Source organism: Leucopleurus acutus (assembly GCF_964270905.1).
Source record: "Leucopleurus acutus genome assembly, chromosome: 7".
In the NCBI taxonomy this organism is placed as follows: domain Eukaryota; kingdom Metazoa; phylum Chordata; class Mammalia; order Artiodactyla; family Delphinidae; genus Leucopleurus; species Leucopleurus acutus.
In genome coordinates, this window is record NC_139150.1 from 49472179 (window position 1) to 49491802 (window position 19624).

The 19624-nt window shown below is 37.7% G+C and overlaps 1 protein-coding gene across 5 annotated transcripts in view; it reads right to left on the reverse strand.

The window, feature by feature from the left end:
* Positions 1 to 19624, reverse strand: part of CFAP95 (cilia and flagella associated protein 95) — a gene marked incomplete at its 5' end in the record, with an annotated part of 123632 nt that overhangs the window by 61293 nt on the left and 42715 nt on the right. For all 5 annotated transcript variants that reach the window (XM_082843127.1, XM_082843128.1, XM_082843125.1 and 2 more), the window contains one exon: positions 1954 to 2062. In XM_082843127.1, the coding sequence (XP_082699253.1) occupies positions 1954 to 2062 (109 nt within the window). The remainder of the gene's footprint in view (positions 1 to 1953; positions 2063 to 19624) is intronic.

The following is a 19624-nucleotide window of genomic DNA, read 5'->3' on the forward strand; positions in this document are numbered from 1 at the left end:
GCCCATATCTGATCCCCCAAAGCCACATTTGGGCCTGAATACTCACTTATCCTTGCCCCACCACTCATGTATATGTAGCTAGTTCCTCTCTTTCTGCTCTGCTGCTTCAGACAGATCACCAGAGCCTCTTATCTATAACTTCACGAGGAACCCAAGGGGGTTTGCAGATGAGACTTACAGCACACCATTTTCAAAATCCTGTCTCTATTTTCAAACTGAATTTTGGCTTTGCTGAATGTTGGGAAGCAGACCCAAGTTTGGTTCAGTAACATTCCTATCTAATACACACTGTAAACCTGGTAGAGGAACGACAAGGTTTCAATGACTATGAACGAAAGTCATAAAGAAGGTAAATATTATTTGTACATCCTCTATTAAACTAAGGCTTAACTGCTACAATGCATGGAATATAAGGAATGAATATTTGAGGTTCCTACACCTCATATTTCACTTCATCTCACTTCCTCCCACAATCCAGAGACCAAGAAGATTTTCACTTATCAAAAATAAATGTCTTTAAGAGTCAAAGATGCTAAGTGCATGCCAGGCAATGCCTGCCTTGCCCAACTTGTTCTTGTCCTCACCATGCTCAAGAAAGCAAGGGTAAGCTGGGTTTGGGAGAGCAGGGCAGAGTGGTTATTTTCTGAGTTGGGCATTGGCCTCTAGAGCTCCATCAATGTGCTGGCTAATGACCAATTAGGCAGCCTGGTGCAAAGGCAACAGGGCAGGGTTGAAACTGAGGAAACCATCAGAATGCCCCTGAGATTTAAGCTGTGGGACAAGAGGAGAACAGAGCAGAGAGAAACAGAGATGCCAAGAGAGACTGTGTGTGTGTCAGATAGAGAGAAGAGAGAGAGAGACAGAGAGAATGCCTTGCTTTAGAGCCACCTTGGCTCCTGTAAGTGTCCTCGTTCCACATCCAGGCAGCCGTATTTTTATAATATATTCCCATTTTTCAGGCTATCCTTATTGTTCTCTGTCTATGGTAAACTATAACAGGAAGGGAGGAAACAGCATGGGCTCTGCTAAGCTAATTCATTCCCATCACCCTGGAGAACACAGAATTTTCTAGAACCATTCCCAAAGTAGAATTATGGATCTTCCTAGGCTTACCCTTTTTCAAAGTAGCCCAGCCTTTTGGGGGCAGAATATGATATACAAACACAGTCTTCTCAACACATTCACATCCATCCTTGTCAAATTATCAGCTCTTCAGGCCCCCAGGCCATCCTATAAGGTTGAATTGAATCTTCAACTAGTCCCAAAACTCTTGACATTGTAGGACACAATTTGGGACTCTTTAGGGAGTTGAGTTCCTGCACACTGATTGAGCAGACACCTAAATAGCCAAGGAGTAACCCACAGCAATTCAAATAGGAAGTATCTATGCAATGGATACTCCTTTTGTAACTTAGCTGTACAAATGTTATGAGAATAATAACAGCATGTTTAAATTACTCACAATTCCATCCCCTTAAGACAAGTACAAAAGACCTGAAACCCAAAGAGATGGGTTCAGATTCTCACTCTTCCACTCCCTGGCTGGGTGACTTTGAGTAAATCACTTAACCTCTAGGAGATTCTCCCCAGTTGTAAAATAGAGATAATAATACCTACTTCACAGGGTGATGGTGAAGGTTAGAGGAGACATCTAGCAAGATGTTGCAGCTGCAGCAACAGCATCATAGCAATAATAATAACTTCTTGAGTACTTTCTATGTGCCAGGCATTGAGTTAAGCACTTTTTTGCTTTATTTTACTTAATTTTCCAATAACCTTATGAAGTGCACCCATTTTACAGGTAAGGTCACTGAAGCACACAGTGGCTAGGTCACCTGCCTAAGTTACTAACACAGCTATGAGGAGCACTGACAAAGTGCTCCTCCCTCTACTTTTTCATGTTTTACTAGGAGGAATATTCCGGACTTAAAGAAATTAGTAGCTACTACTTACTGGGGGTTCGTTGGTTCCAAGTCGCCAATATGTTGAATTACACAGTTTTTTAACTTCTTCAGGACCCTCTATATCATAATCTTTGGGATAAGTTTCTCTGTCACGGTGCCTTAAGAAAAAAATGAGAATCTGTTAAGGGATAAAGCTTATTTATCAGGTATTGCACTTGAACATTGTAAAAATTATGCAGTGAAAATTTACTATATTTGTGACCTTGTTCTAATAATAAATTTACTGGATTTGGGACATGTATTTCCCATCTCTTTTCAAGTAATGCTGAGGCTACTTCCTAAAAACAATTTAGCACATGTGATAAAACTAATAGTATCACGAAAACAATACTTATCCAACACAGTAATTATTCAGTGACTTCAATGAAGTGAATCTTATTTAATAATGTAGATTAGTTACTGAAATAAATTCTAAAATAACACATGTAGTATATTAGAAAGGCAACTTACCACTTTAGAAATTTTTCTACCATGAATTTTAATTACAATTTTTTTTCAAAACGAGAGCAAAATATTTACTCATATGGATTTATAACAGTGCTTCCTGTTCCGAAAGAGGGTCTAAAGGAAAAACAGTTCTTAAAACATGTAGAAGAAAGAGTAAAAAAGTATTCTGAACGTCTTGACTGAAAGGGTGGTTGGATAATAATAAAGGAGGGATTTGGGGATAGGAAAGGAGAAAGGAGGTGAAGTGGCCCACAACCGAAGTAGCTATTGTCGGAATAAATTCTAAAATAAGACATATGTGTAATATTATTGTGTCTATCTAAAATATGCTTTGTTGGGTATTCTTAAATACCAGACAAATCCACATGCTCTCAACTTCTCTGGCCTCCTCCATCTTCAGTCCATGAACTCTTCATCTACTGTGGGAGAGGGCAGCCCAGCTCTTCATTTGTTCTTCCAAATCTATGGTGTAATCCTAAAACCTAAGCTTTTGAACTCCAAAGCCAAGAATTTGGCTCTTTTGCTGCCTGCTGGGTCATTCTTCCCTGAGGTAATAAAACCAGAACACCTCCCTAGGAGCATAGGAATGAAGGGGCAAAGCACCAGTTAACATTTCAATGTATTATTTCCAGGGCCCACCTCTTTTTTTTTTTTTTTTTAAACATCTTTATTGGAGTATAATTGCTTTACAGTGGTGTGTTAGTTTCTGCTGTATAACAAAGTGAATCATTTGTACATATACATATATCTCCATATCTCCTCTCTCTTGAGTCTCCCTCCCACCCTCCCTATCCCACCCCTCTAGGTGGTCACAAAGCACCAAGCTGATCTCCCTGTGCTATGCGGCTGCTTCCCACTAGCTATCTATTTTACATTTGGTAGTGTATATATGTCCATGCTACTCCCCCACCTCTTTTTTAGGCACTGTAGGCACAGTGCCCAGGGCTTGTGATACTTTTAGGGGCCCAGGAGAGTGTTTTAATCATTTTTAAATCAGAAAAAAAAGAATATAATCCAGTTTGAATTATATCCATCTTTATACCAAAGCAGTCATAAACTATCATTTTAAACTTTTTTTTATTGGAGGAATTGGAGGCAAAGATAATTAGTGTCCATGAAAGTCAGAATGCAGCCTGATTATACCATCATGTATTTTAAGTTGTATTATAACTAGATTATTACAAAAAATTCAGTTATGTTCCTTTTCTTACCGCAATCTCAGATAACAGCCAAAAGCCCAGCATTAAAACATGAATCTATAATGAAACTTTGGAGGACTGAGCTAATGCAGTTGGCATTCACTAATGCCTGCTAGCTGCCCACAAATGATGTGCCCACAGCCTGCAGGCTCTGAGAGATACACAGCTGAAGACCTGTCCCTACTTCACAGAGGCTGCCAGCCTAGCAAAAATAAACATACATGTTTAAAAAATTATAAAATATATAAAAAATGTTAAAATATAAAATATATATTTACTATATCCTAAATATATATTTGCTACATATAATAACAGTAAAAATGATTCGCATATTATAAAGGAAACGGGAGGCCTAATTATTCCCTGACTTTATTATGTCAGTTGAACATTGGCTTGTGCCTCAGTTTCCCCGAGATGAACTGAGAATCATACACTGAGGACAAATCAATTGATTGAGAGTCTCAAGTGAAAAGTGACATAAAAATGCAAATATTATTATATGTAATAATATTGTATCTATCTAAAATATGCTTTGTTGGGTATTCTTAAATACTTTGTCAATACCAATTAAGTTTTATAGCATCTTTGTAAAACATATATATATATATATATATATATACACACACATAAAAATAATCTAGGTGTTATTTTTTATATATATATATACACATACACTTTATATAGCCTTGTTTGCCTTGCTACCTGCATTTATTTATTTACTGCAATAAAAATTCTTTACGGGAAAATAATGAATATAATGATATAAAATTTACAATGTCTCTAGAACAGTAACTTTCAAACTTATTGATAACAGATCCCACCTATATACCATTACAATCCACCCTGAGAGTTTGCCAGTGTCTGGAGACATTTTTAGTTGTTGCATCTGGGTGGGGTGGGTTGTTGCTGGCATCTAGTGGGTGGAGGCCAGCAATGCTGCTGAACATCCTACAGTGCACAGGACAGCCCACCACAACAAAGAAATATCTGATCCAAAATGTCAAAAGTACCAAGGTTGAGAAAGCTCTAGAGAATGACTGTGTACCAGATTCTTAGATCAGTGGTCCCCAAACCTTAGCATTTCACGGAGTAGCAAAACTTTACACTCAAATTTGTAAAACCAACCTAAAATTGCCAACATTTTGTCTTGACAGGAACATTAAAAATAAAATAACCGGGCTTCCCTGGTGGCGCAGTGGTTGAGAGTCCGCCTGCCGATGCAGGGGACACGGGTTCGTGCCCCGGTCTGGGAGGATCCCACGTGCCGCGGAGCGGCTGGGCCCGTGAGCCATGGCCGCTGGGCCTGCGCGTCCGGAGCCTGTGCTCCACAACGGGAGAGGCCACAACAGTGTGAGGCCCGCGTACCGCAAAAAAAAAAAATAAAATAAAAAATAAAATAAAATAAAATAAAATAACCATCTATCACCTTTAATAAGGAGACTTTTAACACCAAAGATAAGTAAAAACAATCTTAGCGTCTTTTAAGCTGAATAAATTTAGCTATATGAAAACCTTGCTACATTGCTACGCTGTCTTTACAGTTTGTACATCACTTTGGATTAGTAAAAAAGGTCATTATTGACCAGCACTGGTCTAGTCTACAGACTGGATCTGCAGATATTAATTTTCCCCAGATATGAATTTGACAGCAGCAGTCAGTTCAAGGCTAAAGCAGCTTGAATATAGGTATTCTGTGCTACTAACTGAAGGGAGAGCTGTGTTTTTGATGTCAGGTGTGTAGACACAGGCTGACATTCTTGCTGGGAGGAGAGCCTCCAGGGCCTCCTACCAGCAGGGCCAGAATCTTCCTTGACAATCAGCCTTGCTTCTGCTGAGGACTTTGCTCTATCAAGCCCAAAGCTAAATGCTGTGGCTATTTCTTTATACGAGAAATCTTTACGTAAGACATCCTTAATTACAAGAAAGGAAATTTGCTTTCTCTACTTTACTGTGGGAGAAATAGTATGAATATGAATAGAATTACAAATGGGGCAAAGGCTGACAGGACAGGATCAGACCTGTCAATTGTATAAAAAGGAGCTTGGAACCAGGACCCTGCTGTCAAAAATGCCACTTGGACTGATTCAGAGAGGATTAAGGTCAATAGAATCTAGTAGGGCAAAGATAGCATGGGCAGGTCCCATTCTAGACAACTCCCCACCACCCATCCTACAATCACCTGAACACTCTAGATCCTGAATTTCCTGTCTCCTCCAGCCTAACATAGTCCCACGTAAAGCCTTGTGAAAAGCACTTTCTGAATCTGTATCTGGGGTCCTTTGGGAGCTTGAGTTTCCTACCATAAGAGTTGGATGATTTCACATCAAATCAAATCTGTAAGTTCCCCTTGACTGAACACATATAAATCCTTAAGTGAGTTGCAGGACTAAACAAACAACTCCAGAGCATACTCAGATAGGGATCTGCAGCTCCCCTCAGGCTGCCCCAAGCCATCGTGGTCCAGTTCCCAGAGGAGGACAGGTGGGGTTAGACCACAGGATTATCCTTGCAGAAGAGGAGACCAAGCTACTCTCTACAGTTTCTGTGGTCCCATGACTAAGTGGGGGAAGCAAAGTGGGGATTTGCAAAGAAACCATTATCTTTATCACTTCTCCACCTTTCACATTTTAAAATAATTGTCCATTAATGAATCTTCCTTTTCATTAGACTAAGAATGTTTAGACACAGGGATCACCTTTTACTCATCTTTGTGATCTCAGTGCCTAACAAAGACTAACACGTTGTAAATGCTCATTAAATCTTAAATGATTGATTGATTGAATTTCTTACGTTTTGTTACTGTCACCTTAATATAAATGCTGAAAGCAATGGCTTTCAAATGTGTCCATAAAAATAAAGAGCATCCCAGTGTACTCTACAAAAGCACACATAAAAAAGGAGTGATTATGCATATAGAGATGCTAGTTCTTTGCAAGAAAAACTTTTCTCTAGAGGAATTATAAATCTGCTTGCTGAATGGGAAAACTCTCAGCATACATATGCATGACACTGATTGCAAAGGGGGTGTGGATCCGAGCAATATCTGATATGTGAACAATGAAAATCGAGCTGAATTCTGGTTTCTGGTTACTTGACAAGAGACACATTTTCTTTGTGAATTTCAAAGATGTTAAAATTATGTTTAGTTGGGCTTCCCTGGTGGCGCAGCGGTTGAGAGTCTGCCTGCCGATGCAGGGGACACGGGTTTGTGTCCCGGTCTGGGAAGATCCCACATGCCGCAGAGCGGCTGGGCCCGTGAGCCATGGTGGCTGAGCCTGTGCGTCCGGAGCCTGTGCTCGGCAACAGGAGAGGCCACAACAGTCAGAAGCACGCGTACCACCAAAAAAAAAAAAAAAAAATTATGTTTAATTAAGACTCCAGATGACAGAATATATTAAATTTTAGAATTATTAATGTAGTTCAAAACTACTGTGTCAGCTATTGTTATTTTCTGATGTAAATCTAAGCCAAATGAGAAGAGAAAGATACCTTTTCCATTAGGTTTTATAATCGTCTGCTATCTAGGACTTTAAGAGAAAATTACCCCAGAGAGTCAGCTATATTTCCTGACACATTAGAAGCATTAAAACCAATAGAATCAAAGACTACAAAGAAATATTTGACAATCCTCTTTAAAAATTTCACAGGCAAATGATTTATATGCCAAGATAGTGCTATTTGGCGGCACATTTATCAAACTGACAAATGAAGACTTTCGGGTGTATTTGCAAGAGTCATAAAGAAAATCTTACGTCCTTGGGAGAAATGGTGACATTTCAGACTTATGAAGAGGGACACTGTTTTTCAATGTGTCTCACGCTGTATGCAATCTGTGCATCTACAACTATGAAACCACACAATTTGAAACCTAAACTGCACTCAAAAGAAAAATATTCGACCGAGACAGGTCAGTGAAGTTATTTTCTTCACTCAACATATATTGAACGGCATGTAAATAAGACCCATCATTATTATGAATTTTTTTTCATAAGAAACTCTTCAAAAACAGGAAGCCCTATGGAGAATATTGGGAGTAAACAAGAGGAATACAGCATGGGAGCCTGTCTATCTTAACAGTTGAAACGTTAAATAAATGTTGTCAGTATGATTAACTGCCAAACACATGACTTTGAAAACAGCTGGAGGAACATGTATTAAATGGAGTGACACTATAATTGATTATCCCACCTGGGACACTGTGAGAGGGGAATTAGGTACTAGGTACACTGGGAGGGGTGAAACCAGGATTGTCCTGGTCAAATCAGGATTGGGACATTCTGTTACGCTATGTTTTGATTACTGGATCTCAATTATCTTAAGATCCTAGGAAACTTCTTATGGTTCCTTTGATCTCCGCTCCAGAAACAGCTTACATTGGCTGGGCATAGACACTCTGGGTGGTGGAACAGTAGGACTAAAAAGAGACCGAGTTTTTAAAGTGTATTATATAACAGTAATTACTGTTCTCCAAAGAACACCTTGACAGTATATTGGCATGAATGGATGGAGACCAATTTGGCCCCTGCAAAACAAGAAACAAATGCCTGATTACCTGCATAAACTCCTATCCCTATAGTCTTAATATTACCAGCTTAGATAATTTGAATTAATTACTCTAGAATAACATCAAATGATTATATTATGTGAGCTTAAGGACCATTTTAATGCACATTTCCATGAATCCATGGGCAATGCATACTGAGTAGATAATACAAGGTTATGTAGTTTCAAAGCAATTCATTTCATTCACACTAGAAACAAATGAAAAAGCCTTTCTTCATAAATAGTATCTATGGTTAAAACAGTCTTCCATTATGAACATAGCTACACAAATGAGCACTTTTTCCATTTCTTCCTAGAAATCATTCAAAAGCAGCAAAGGAAATGGCAAAATTAAAAGAAAACTAATTTTTAGCGAAGTTATTGTATAATCCCTAGATTACATCATGTGCAAGGGTTACTTTAAGCAGCCAAAATCCAGCTGAAGACAAGTGGAAGAAGCAGAGACAAGAAAGAGGATATAGGAAGAAATCTCAGTAGTGAGATTGCCCAGAAGCAGGAGCTCTCAGAGCACCAGCCAAACTACATTCCCATAGTTATGCAGATAAACTCTTTCACTGAAAACAATGGAAAATGCTAGAATATATATATATTTACATTTTGACACATTATAAGTATTTAAGAGCTGAAAATCCAGTGGGGAATTTCCAGGCCAATTTTTGGATGAAAGCCTGTAACCAAAGGGGTAAATAGAACTTTAAAACACCAACTCTGCTGATGCCCTTGGGATATTTGCTAATGTTGCACAGGGGCAATGGCTTCAGGGGCTAAAGGGACTGAAGTCTAGCCCTGCAGCTAACCTAGGAGGGGAGTTTTACAAGGAAGTCTTCCATATGTGATAGATATTATGCTTGCCAATACAATTTCTCCTTTTTACTGGGAATATAAGAGGTTAAATTCCCAGCTCCCTTGCATTTAGTGAAGCCATGTGACTAGCTCTGGCCAATAAAATAAAAATGAGCAGAAATGATATATGTCATTTCTGGGCTAAGACAGTGAAAGCTCTTATGTAATTCTCAACTCTTTTTTTCCCCTGCCAGAGCAATTGATGACTTTCTAGATGGTGGAGCCTCAGTCAACCTGAGTCCCAGAGCATCTACGTGGAGGAGTGCCTACCCTCCACCAAAAACCTAAAGCAGACTCTGTGTGAGCAGGAAGCAAATCTTTATGTGTTAGGCCACTGAGATTTTTGGAGCTGTTTGTTAACACAGATTAAGCCTAGCCTATTCTAACACAAAAATAAGTACCAGAAGTGGGGTAGGTGTTATTATAGCAAAAATCTAAAATACATGGCACTGGCTAAAGACCAGGCAAAGACAATAGGAAGCTGGTATCAGAGGCTGGAGAGGTCAAACATTTGATAGCCTCAGTAGGTTAAGAGTCAAACCAGGTACCTAGTGAGATCCAGAAAGAGACTGGAAGACAGTTGTTAGTTCTACATGCAAATAGCTACTGATAATTGGTTTTGCCAAAGTATTTTAAAAAGAGAGAGAGATAAATTCAGGAAATTGTCTAGTTTACAAGAAGATAGAAGGAAATGAGAGATTCCAGAAATTTTGAGCCTTGAAATGTTAAAAGGGCCAACAACTTTTAGATCTCAAACAGAGAGATCTCAAAAAGAGAGAAAACTGAAAAAGACTTTTTCAAGACAAAATTCCATTAAAGCTTTGCCTGGCAGCAAAGTTCATCCTATTGTTAGACCCTCCCAGTGAGTTAAGTTGCATTGGAGCAAGCATATACTTAAGGAGAGAGTCAAAAAAAAATTCCCAGGGTCTCTGATTTCTGTAACTACAATAGTATCAAAGTGACAGTCAAGGTATTATAAGGATAAAAAGTAAAGAAATATAGCAAGTCTGAGCACTTTGTCTAGAAAGAATTGAGAATGAGGTTACCAGCAGCTGGAACTAACTGGATTCAAACATGTAAGAAACTTCCTAAGCTTTAAAGAATTGTACTTCCAAGTAAGCCAGGGGTGTGCATTTAAAAATCCTTTAACTGTTCAATACTTAAAATAACTTTTGGCCCCCAAACTTCTGGGAACAAAAGGTGAACTGAAAAAGCAAAACAACCCATAGAAGGGCATATTCTACAACATTCATTGCAGGTGTGGTCAAAGAGAATATTGGAAAAGAAAAGATGATACACAGGGCAGAGCCAAGGGCCATAAAGAACAATGGGAAAAGTATGCTGCCAGAAAACAGAATCAGGGTCTAAGCAAAGAACATTTCTGACACCAATGTAGGACTCCCTAACAATGTCTGCCTGACAGGATTTAAGGACCATAGACAAATGACTGCCCTTTCCATCCTTCCTCTTTCTGAATCGGAGTGCTTATTACAGTTACCTTGTCTCTGTCCCGCCACTTTATATTGGTTATATGGAGACCAAGCAGAAAAATTTTCTGCTTTATAGATTTTTGAACCAAGTAGAGCCACACTAGACTTGGTAGAAAAACAATAGCATAACATATGGAGATCTTGGACTTCTGACCTATGACTAGATAGAATTTGGGTCATTTTCCTTGGGTAAATGGGTAAACATAATTGGTCCGCATGTGGAAAGAGTAAAACCAATATTTGGTGACCTGCCTAAAGAACACAACTTCAAGTGCACGTGGAACTTTCATAAAAATTAAGAAAAAATATTTCAATATGTTTGAAAGATATAAATGGTAATACAATAAAACTAGAAATTCATAACACATTTAAAAAGAGATCCTTCTTCAATCTGGAAATATGTAAGCATTTTATCAAACAACTCTTTAATCAAAGATCAATACAAATTGTTGAATTTCTCAAAAATACCAATAAATAGAAATACCAGTTATAAGAATCCATAGGATATAGCTAAAGTAGAACCTAGAGAAAAATTCAAGTTTTAAGTACTTATATCAATAGAACAGAAACAATGAAAATAAATAAGTGAAATATCTAATTCAAAAATATTAAAAAGCACAAGTAAGCCAAAAGAAATCAGAATGATAGAATAATTCAAAATAAAAGCAAAATTAAATAAGTTAGAAAACAGAATAAACGAATAAGTAAGCAAAATAGACAAACTCCTATCTAAAAAAATCAAGGAAAAGGGCAGGGGGAGATACAAACAGAATAATATTCCATACATAGGAACATATATTATATGACTCCATTCACATGAAATGTCCAGAATAGGCCAATCTGTAGAGACAGGAAGTAGATTAGTGGTTGTCTAGGGCTCGAGGGCAAAGGGAGGAGGATTTCTTTTAAGGTTAATAAAACTGTTCTAAAATCAATTGTGTTGATGGATGTACAACTCCATGAATATGCTAAAAGCCTTTGAATTATACACTTTAAAAGGGTGATAGTATAGAATGTAAACTATATCTTAATAAAAATAGGATATAACCATCAAAAGAAGAAAACATTTTAAATCATTAAAGACTACTTTCCATAACTCGATGCAAATATATTTGGAAAACTAGACAGCACACACAACTTTCTAAAAAAAACAATTTACAATTGTTATCAGTAGAGACAAAAAGTCTAAACACACAATTTCCAAAGAAGAAATAGAGAAGCTGTCAAAGGAAAAAAGAGCTACCGCCTGAAACAGTACTAGGTCCAGATGGTTTTACTGTGGGAGGAAATTTCTTATCTGTGCCTGAATGTCTAGCAGGACATTTGAACTGCCTTGAGCTGCTCACTTGTCAGAGGTACACAGGCATTGGTGGCATCAATAACACCTATAATAAATCACATTACATTCACTATACTCACTTTGACATAAGTGTAAACCAAGCTGAAGTGGTCTTTCCCAACTATTTATATTTATTGCAGGATTGTTTTAAAATACCAAAAAATTCCCATAAGTAAAATGTAATTTATCTAGATGAAATTCTTCTAATTCATACAACACACATACTTATTATTTTAAGGTCTAGGTAGAAGCCCACAATATCTTAACCTCTAGATTGCCTGCAATGAAAATTTGGTTGCTTTGTTGGCATGCACCCCTACAAAGAGAGCAAGTGCCAATGAGCTCTGAAAGCTCAGGATTCTTATACGAGTAGGGAATTCCTTTTCTGTGAAGATCTTTCAGAGACTTTGCTGATCACACCCTTGCTCTGAATGGCCATATGCAAACTAACTAACGTATATCTGTTGTCCCTACCCATATGACTGTAGGTTTATGGATATGTAACTTGGGCATCATATATAGATAGATGGATAAATGCTATTAAGATGCTGTGGCCACCCCAGGAATAGGAGTCACAATTCTTGCAATCACACACTTGACATCACTAGTTATCAGTCATTGTGCAATCAAAAATGCACACATATTTTCAAACACTCTGGGGGAAGGAACAGTAATGCCCTCAGTTGAAAACTAACTAATGTGCCATCTTTAGTTCTTCATGTGAATCCTAGGAGCTAGGACAACCTCCTCTAGAAAACTTTTCCTGGTCTAATAGTCTGTGTGCTCCTCTTGGATGTCCCCAGAGAGCTCTGCTTACCCCAATCCTAGCACATATCACAGTGCATAGTAATTGCCCAGCAAGCCTCCTCAACTCCCGTCTCCTCAACTCCGTATTTTAAACTTTTGCTATAAAATTGGGTATTTGGAAATTGGAATTCATTCTATACTGTAGTAGCTCTTTATAGGATATAGCAGATATCTATAGGATAGGATGGGATATAGTAGATATCTATAGGATTATCAGCCTAGCTCTCCTTCTTTCTCCTGGATATGTCCATTTTGCCCCATGGCTATTGGAAAGCTGTCATTTTCTACCAAACCTTGCCCAATCAGATGACCCCAAACAAATACTTGGCCCAGAAATGGACATCTGACCTGGAATTTTTAAATTCAGAACTGAAAATACCTTAAAAACAACATTTTTGGTGGATGAAGATGTAAGTTATAAATTCCTGAACCACAGCAGCCATGTTTCCTATAGTCTTCAATGATAAGATGAGGCAAACACAATGAGGAAGAGAGAGAAGAAATGAAGCAAGACCCAGATGCACTAGCATCCCTTATGCCTGTTGTTCCTGAGGTCAAGTTGCACCCGTGTCCTCCTTCTTATCTAGTGATCAACCATTCCATGAATATCATGAACTAATTCATTTTCTTGCTTCCTTAGGCTAGTGCAAGCCGAGTATCTGTCAACTGCAATCAAAAGAAGCCTGATCAGTACACACAGAAAATAGTACCGATGGGGTGGCTTCCAAGGCCAACTAAGAGAAGTTTATCTGACAGTGCTAATTCTAGTGCTATTGAAAACCTTGAGCCCTGAACCTGGGTATCCTGTGTCCATAGACTGAAACTCTCCTTATCAAAATGTCACCAAGCCCCACATTCTTCTTACCTCCTCCTTCACTCCTTACATCCTTACCTAGAAAAGGATCATCAGTAAGAGAAAGAAAGCTGATGAAAAAGCACTTGTGACTATCTGTGAGGAAGACTACAGTAGCATTATGACAAGCCTCTGGTGACTCCTGTTGCCCAGGAGAGAGATGGTCTCAAGGACACATAGGGAGTTGGTTGGCTCAGGCAGAGGTACTTGTATACAGCAATGATCTTTCCTAACCCAAGTGCACCCACATGAGGAAATGCCTGTCCTACAATACTCTGCCTTGCAGAGCAAGGGTTATCTTGCAAGTAAAGCTGTTTTATTTTGGCCACCAGTTAAATTGAGCAAAACCTCACAAAAAGGTCAAGGCACAATTTTATAACCACTGGTTTTCAGAAAATGAATTTGGTTGGGATTTCATTAAAGAGAATAGCATTGAAAGAAAAATACAGTCATGACAAAAGGATGTAGAATGTCCTGCATCATCCTGAAAAATAGAAAATAAGGTGCTCCCCCCCGCAAAACTACTACATTCAAAAGCATTTGTGGATATGTGTGTATGTTGAGGAATAAGAATGTAGCACTAGATTAAAAATAACCATGGCATAGGATCTACCATTATAGAACATAGACAAGAATGAAAGCGTGGTTAAACCAAATGAATGTGAATAGCATCATCCTTTTTACCCAACATAAACTAGCAATTAAAAAGATATTTAAAAAAGACTCATAATAAACCATGAAGAATGACTCAGACTCTGAAAGAGATGAAGTATTCTGTTTAAATCCTGATCATTTAGAGAATGTTTGCTTCAGGGGAAGAGCTGTAGAAAGTGATATCAAAGTTTTCAAGTAATTTTACTTGAAATAATACACATTCATTATGGAAAATGTAAAAGTGGCAAAGAGGAAAAAAGAAAATGACAAATAGTCCATAAATCCACCATCCAGTAATAAATATTTTGTGTTACATGGTAAATATCCTTTCACTCTCTTTTCAATACATACAGACATATATTTTTATCAAAAGAATTCATAACATGCTGCTCCTTTTTTTACTTACTTAAAGTGAGATTATATTTTCAAATATTAATCTTTGCACTTTTCTTTGCTTAACTCTTTAAAATAACCTTTGTTCTAATAAATCAGAGGCATCTACATTTGCCTTGGGAAGATATAGGACTGTTTTGCCAGGAATATGAAGAAAAATAAAGTGCTGGTGATTAACTTCTGACTAACAATAAAATTTTTTAGTCCTGAGTGATGTTTTTCTTGAAAGTCAGGACCTGCTAAAAAGTAAAATGTCTAAATTTCTCAAACTTCTATTAACAACCAGATCCAGAAGCTCCCAAACACGGCATAAGTAGGGTGACTTATCATTTATTTTGTAAAGAAGATCACTTTAAAAAATGAGAGAAGGGCTTTTAATAAATCTCAGGCCAATGGGAGTAAACTCTACTGGGCAAACCACAGCATACGCACACCCTCTCTGCGGGGCATTTGATGAAAGCTGAATTGAGTGTCAGTGGGCCAGCTACGGGGCCACCATGTTCAGGGATGAGGTGCCCCTACCACAGTGGCTACCACCAGCCTAAGTCAGGGGCCAGGAGAGGATGAGCATGACTTAAGGATCTATAGTCCTAAGGAGAGCCAAAATGGAAATGAGTCTGAAAGTAGGACCTCAGGTCTTTAACAAACCAAGTGGATTAGTCAAAAGTTCACCAGCAGCAGGCACAGAAGTTGGATAAAGGATAAGGTGAACAAGAACAAGGACCCACATGCAGATCTGGGAGCCTCACTCCCCCATCCCCCAAATGTCATATAACTTCAGTCCCTTATGCACACACACACCACTAGGAAAAGGAGAGGGTGGATGAGGTAGGATTCAGAAGAGTGGGCACTGTTCTGAAAGAGACTATTTTAACCCAAAACAAACTGTTTAAACTCAAAGAGACAGAGAAACCCTTCAATTGGCATGTTTGAACTTTTCTCTGGTAATCAACAGTTGAAAAACCATGAGGATCAGTTTTAGAAAACAAATTTTATATATGCATCTGACTTGAATGCAAATTTCTAATTCTGCTACTGACCAGATAGTAAATATATTTCCATGCCTTTGGTCTACTATCACATCATCTTAAATGGTCACACAGTATTATAATTTACAATGTTTTTTAAAGTATGAGTTAAGAAATTAAGATGTCTCTTTAAAGTGTGAATACCATTTGTCCCTATTTAACTCAAAATTTCCTAAGTACCCATCAGTCTCTAGTAAGTCATGTACCGCATCTAGGAAGAACATGAGTTTAGCTCCCATTTTTAAATTCTTTACTATTCTAATCGGAAGCCTAATGATTTATACCCCTCTAAATTCACCTATACAGAGGTGACCAAACATGCTTCAATGTCATCCTGTTGTATCAGGATCAGGGCTGTGCATTTGCAGAAACATGGATGGACCTAGAGATTATCATACCAAGCCAAGTAAGTCAGAAAAAGAAAGACAAATACCATATGATATCTCTTATACGTGGACTCTAATAAAATATGACGCAAATGAACATATCTACGAAACAGAAACGGACTCACAGACAGAGTACAGACTTGTGGTTGCCAAGGGAGAGGACACTGGGAGAAGGAAGGATTGGGAGTTTGGGATTAGCAGATGCAAACTAATATATATAGGATGGATAAACAACAAGGTCCTACTGTGTAGCACAGGGAACTACATTCAATATCCTGTAATAAATTATAATGGAAAAGAATTTGAAAAAGAATATATATATGTATAACTGAGTCATTTTGCTGTACAGCAGAAATTAACACAACACTGTAAATCAACTATACTTCAATAAAATTTTTTAAAAAAAGGATCAGGGCTGTGAAAATCAGCTCTGGCTTTATTACAGATTTGCGTTATCCTGTAGTCCTTACCTCAGGGTCTTCTTAAAGCATAAAAAAAGAGGCCCCCAGCCTGCAGTGCCTTTTGTGTTTGTGTGTGTGTCCTTTCTCTCCATTCATTTGTTAATTTCTTTGATAAACATTATTTGAGCACCCAAGGTGTTCTTATCCCTTGCCCCAAGGCTTGCTCTTCTCACTTCTCATTACTAACCAAAAAAGCTTCTTTAAAGTCTCTTCTCTCTCCTTTCCACATAACCAAACATTTAAAATGCACAAAATAAGAGTTAAAAGCTTTGGACTGAGGGCTTAAGTTGTTAAAATAGAAGGATGGAGGCTTGCTGGAAGGGGAAGCATGTATGGATTTCAACAGAGGCAGGCTGCAACATGTGGTTACTAAAGGGCTTTCTTATTTTCTTTGCCTTTTTATCCTGATTGTGCGTTGGAGATGTGAGAAGATGGGATTGCTGGCTAGAGAAGATCTATGTAACTCTAGCTTGGTCCTTAGTGGTGTGAAGGACTCTAAATACTTCCAGGTTAGTCCCTGAGAAAACTGCTGTATTTACAGGACGAACATACAGCAAATTAGAAAATTCATCTCTGTTTTCTAATAAGTATACTAATGATATCCTAGTGCCTTGAAACTGGATTCTCCTCTGAATGTGGAGTACCTTGAATACATATGAACTCCCTGTTCAAAGAGCACAATAGGGTATAAGTCTGAAGAGCATCATAGAAAGCTCTTTAATTTCTTTCTCCAGCCCAAATGATTTTCTGTAAAAATCTTTAAAACTATCAAGTTCCCTACCCCACAATTATCACCGGATTTTAATTTTACTTCCTTTTTCCCCTTTCTCTTTCTGTTTTCTTCCTATAATGCAGACAGGGTTGGGGGAGGACAGTAAAATGCCCAGGCTCTTTAATTTTGGGCTTACGTAGGAGAGAGAAGTAATTGAAATTACAAATATATAAAATTAAGCTAAGTCCTTAAAACTCTTAAGTGTCACCATGGAGACCAGAGCGTGAACTGTTTCATGGAAACTCGAACGAATTTTCTGGCTCATCAGTTATTAACAGATGTCAATTTGGCCAAGGTAGAAGAGATGAGAATAAATAAATAAATAAATAAATAAATAAATAAATAAGAACTAGCCTTACACCAGAGAATTTATTAAGGGCAAATGTAGTTGTTCTGGTTCTTAGTATTCCTTTATTCCAGTGAGTGGGAAAATATCCTAAGAGAAAATTTCCCCTTGACTCATAATTCCCGATGGAAACATCTGATGATATAGCTCCATAAATGCTGTAGGAATGAATAAAGATAATTTCTAGAAAAGGCCTTTCTCACTCAGAAGCATCAAGGTGTGATGCAGGTAATATGGCTCTCTATCCACCACTCTAGCTACAAGGAAGACATGGTTCCTAGGCAACCTCTTATCCAATAATGGACCAGAAATATCTCTAACAACCATTCTGGGTATTTCACTTTATCATGTCTATTATACACAACTGTTTTTAATATGTATAGTGAAGTCAAACAGACTTCAATGTGGTATTACATTCCACATAAAGAGTAACACAGGAATTATCCAAATGTTTACTGTATAAGCAGAGGTACCTCAGAATTTCTCCCAGTTAAATTCTATTTTGCAAACCTATAGGCACAGTCCCTTAGCTGATCAAATACTCAGTTGGGAGGCCACCCAAATGGTGTATTTTAGATAGTAGGCATTCATTGATTAAATAACCACTAATAAAAGGTTAAAATTCAATAAATTTTTAATATATAATAAAATAACTCAATAGAAAGCAAACAATTATGACCAGAATGCATAAAAACAAAATGGTCAATGACATTTATTCATTTGGAAGTTTACACAATTTGAACTTTACGCAGTTTTCTAGGACAGACCTTGGTGACTGGTTGAATACAGAAGGAAAACAAGGATGCCAGTAGCACAGTCAGCTCAGAGAAATGCAAGTGCTTCTCAAATCTTACAACTGATTCTCATTATTCAAGGTTGTTATGTTTGATAAAGTCACAAACAATTAGCAAATACTGAATCATTGCTCCTAGGGGAAATACAAGATTAGGTTCCTGTGAGCCTCTGGTCACACTTTCAACAACCAATTAATACATGACCCGGTTTTATGTGTGCTTCTGTTTAAAGACATCTTGTTTAATATATCTTGTTGACTCACTAACACTGAATTTACAGCCAACAGCACTGTAACTCATGTCTGAATGAAGCTTATGTAATGCACATATTTCCTCCATAAGGCACATCACAGCCCTCTTGCACTTAGGAACACTAGACAGCACTTCAGCACTATGTTTGGGGGCCATCTGAACAATGATATCACCAACAAAAAGTAAAAAAATGCAAAAAACATGGCACTAAATAGACCATGAAAAGAATACTTGTTTACAGTAAGAGGAGCTGAAACAAGAAGGCAGAGTGTCTGACATCAACTGAGAATATGTGTGTGGGATGATTCAAATTTTTTGCCTCTCTGCACATGTCCATAAATGACTATGAAAGTGTTGCAAATATTGATGTAGGGTTCCATATAAATTTTTGCAAGTAGATGAATTTGCAAATACAGAATTTACAGATAATGAGATCAACTGTATTTACCAACTATAAAGAACTCTTTCTATTTCCCTATGATGCTGCTTCTTACTATTACATTGTACTTGCCTGTTCTCTTTTGTATACCTATGGAACTCCTATTCTTCCTTCTAAACCTTGCTCAGAAAACCATATACACACTAACCTCCCCCTCCTGTTACTTTTGCCTCTTATACTCATCTCTATTTTGCACAAATCAGATTATACTGAATTTACTGACGTTTTTCTTTACTGGCCTATGAAATTAGTTGAGGTCAGTGACCATGTCCTAGTACATGTATATAACCTTTACTGTGCTTACTATGTGCCAGGCTATATGTCAGAAGATACTTCACATACAAAACCTTGTTTAGTCTTACAAGAATCCTATCACCCCCATTTTACAGTTGCAGAAACAGAGGCCTAGAACAGTCATGTCACTTGTTATATCAAAAGCTGCAGAGTTGGTATTCAAACCTAAAGCTCAAGCTTTTAACCATTATGTTATCCTAAATAAATATTAGTTACCATATATTATTGACTGCTTACTATGTGCAAGGCATGGTATTAAATGCTTTATACAAATTATCTCACTGAATCCACTTTATCCAT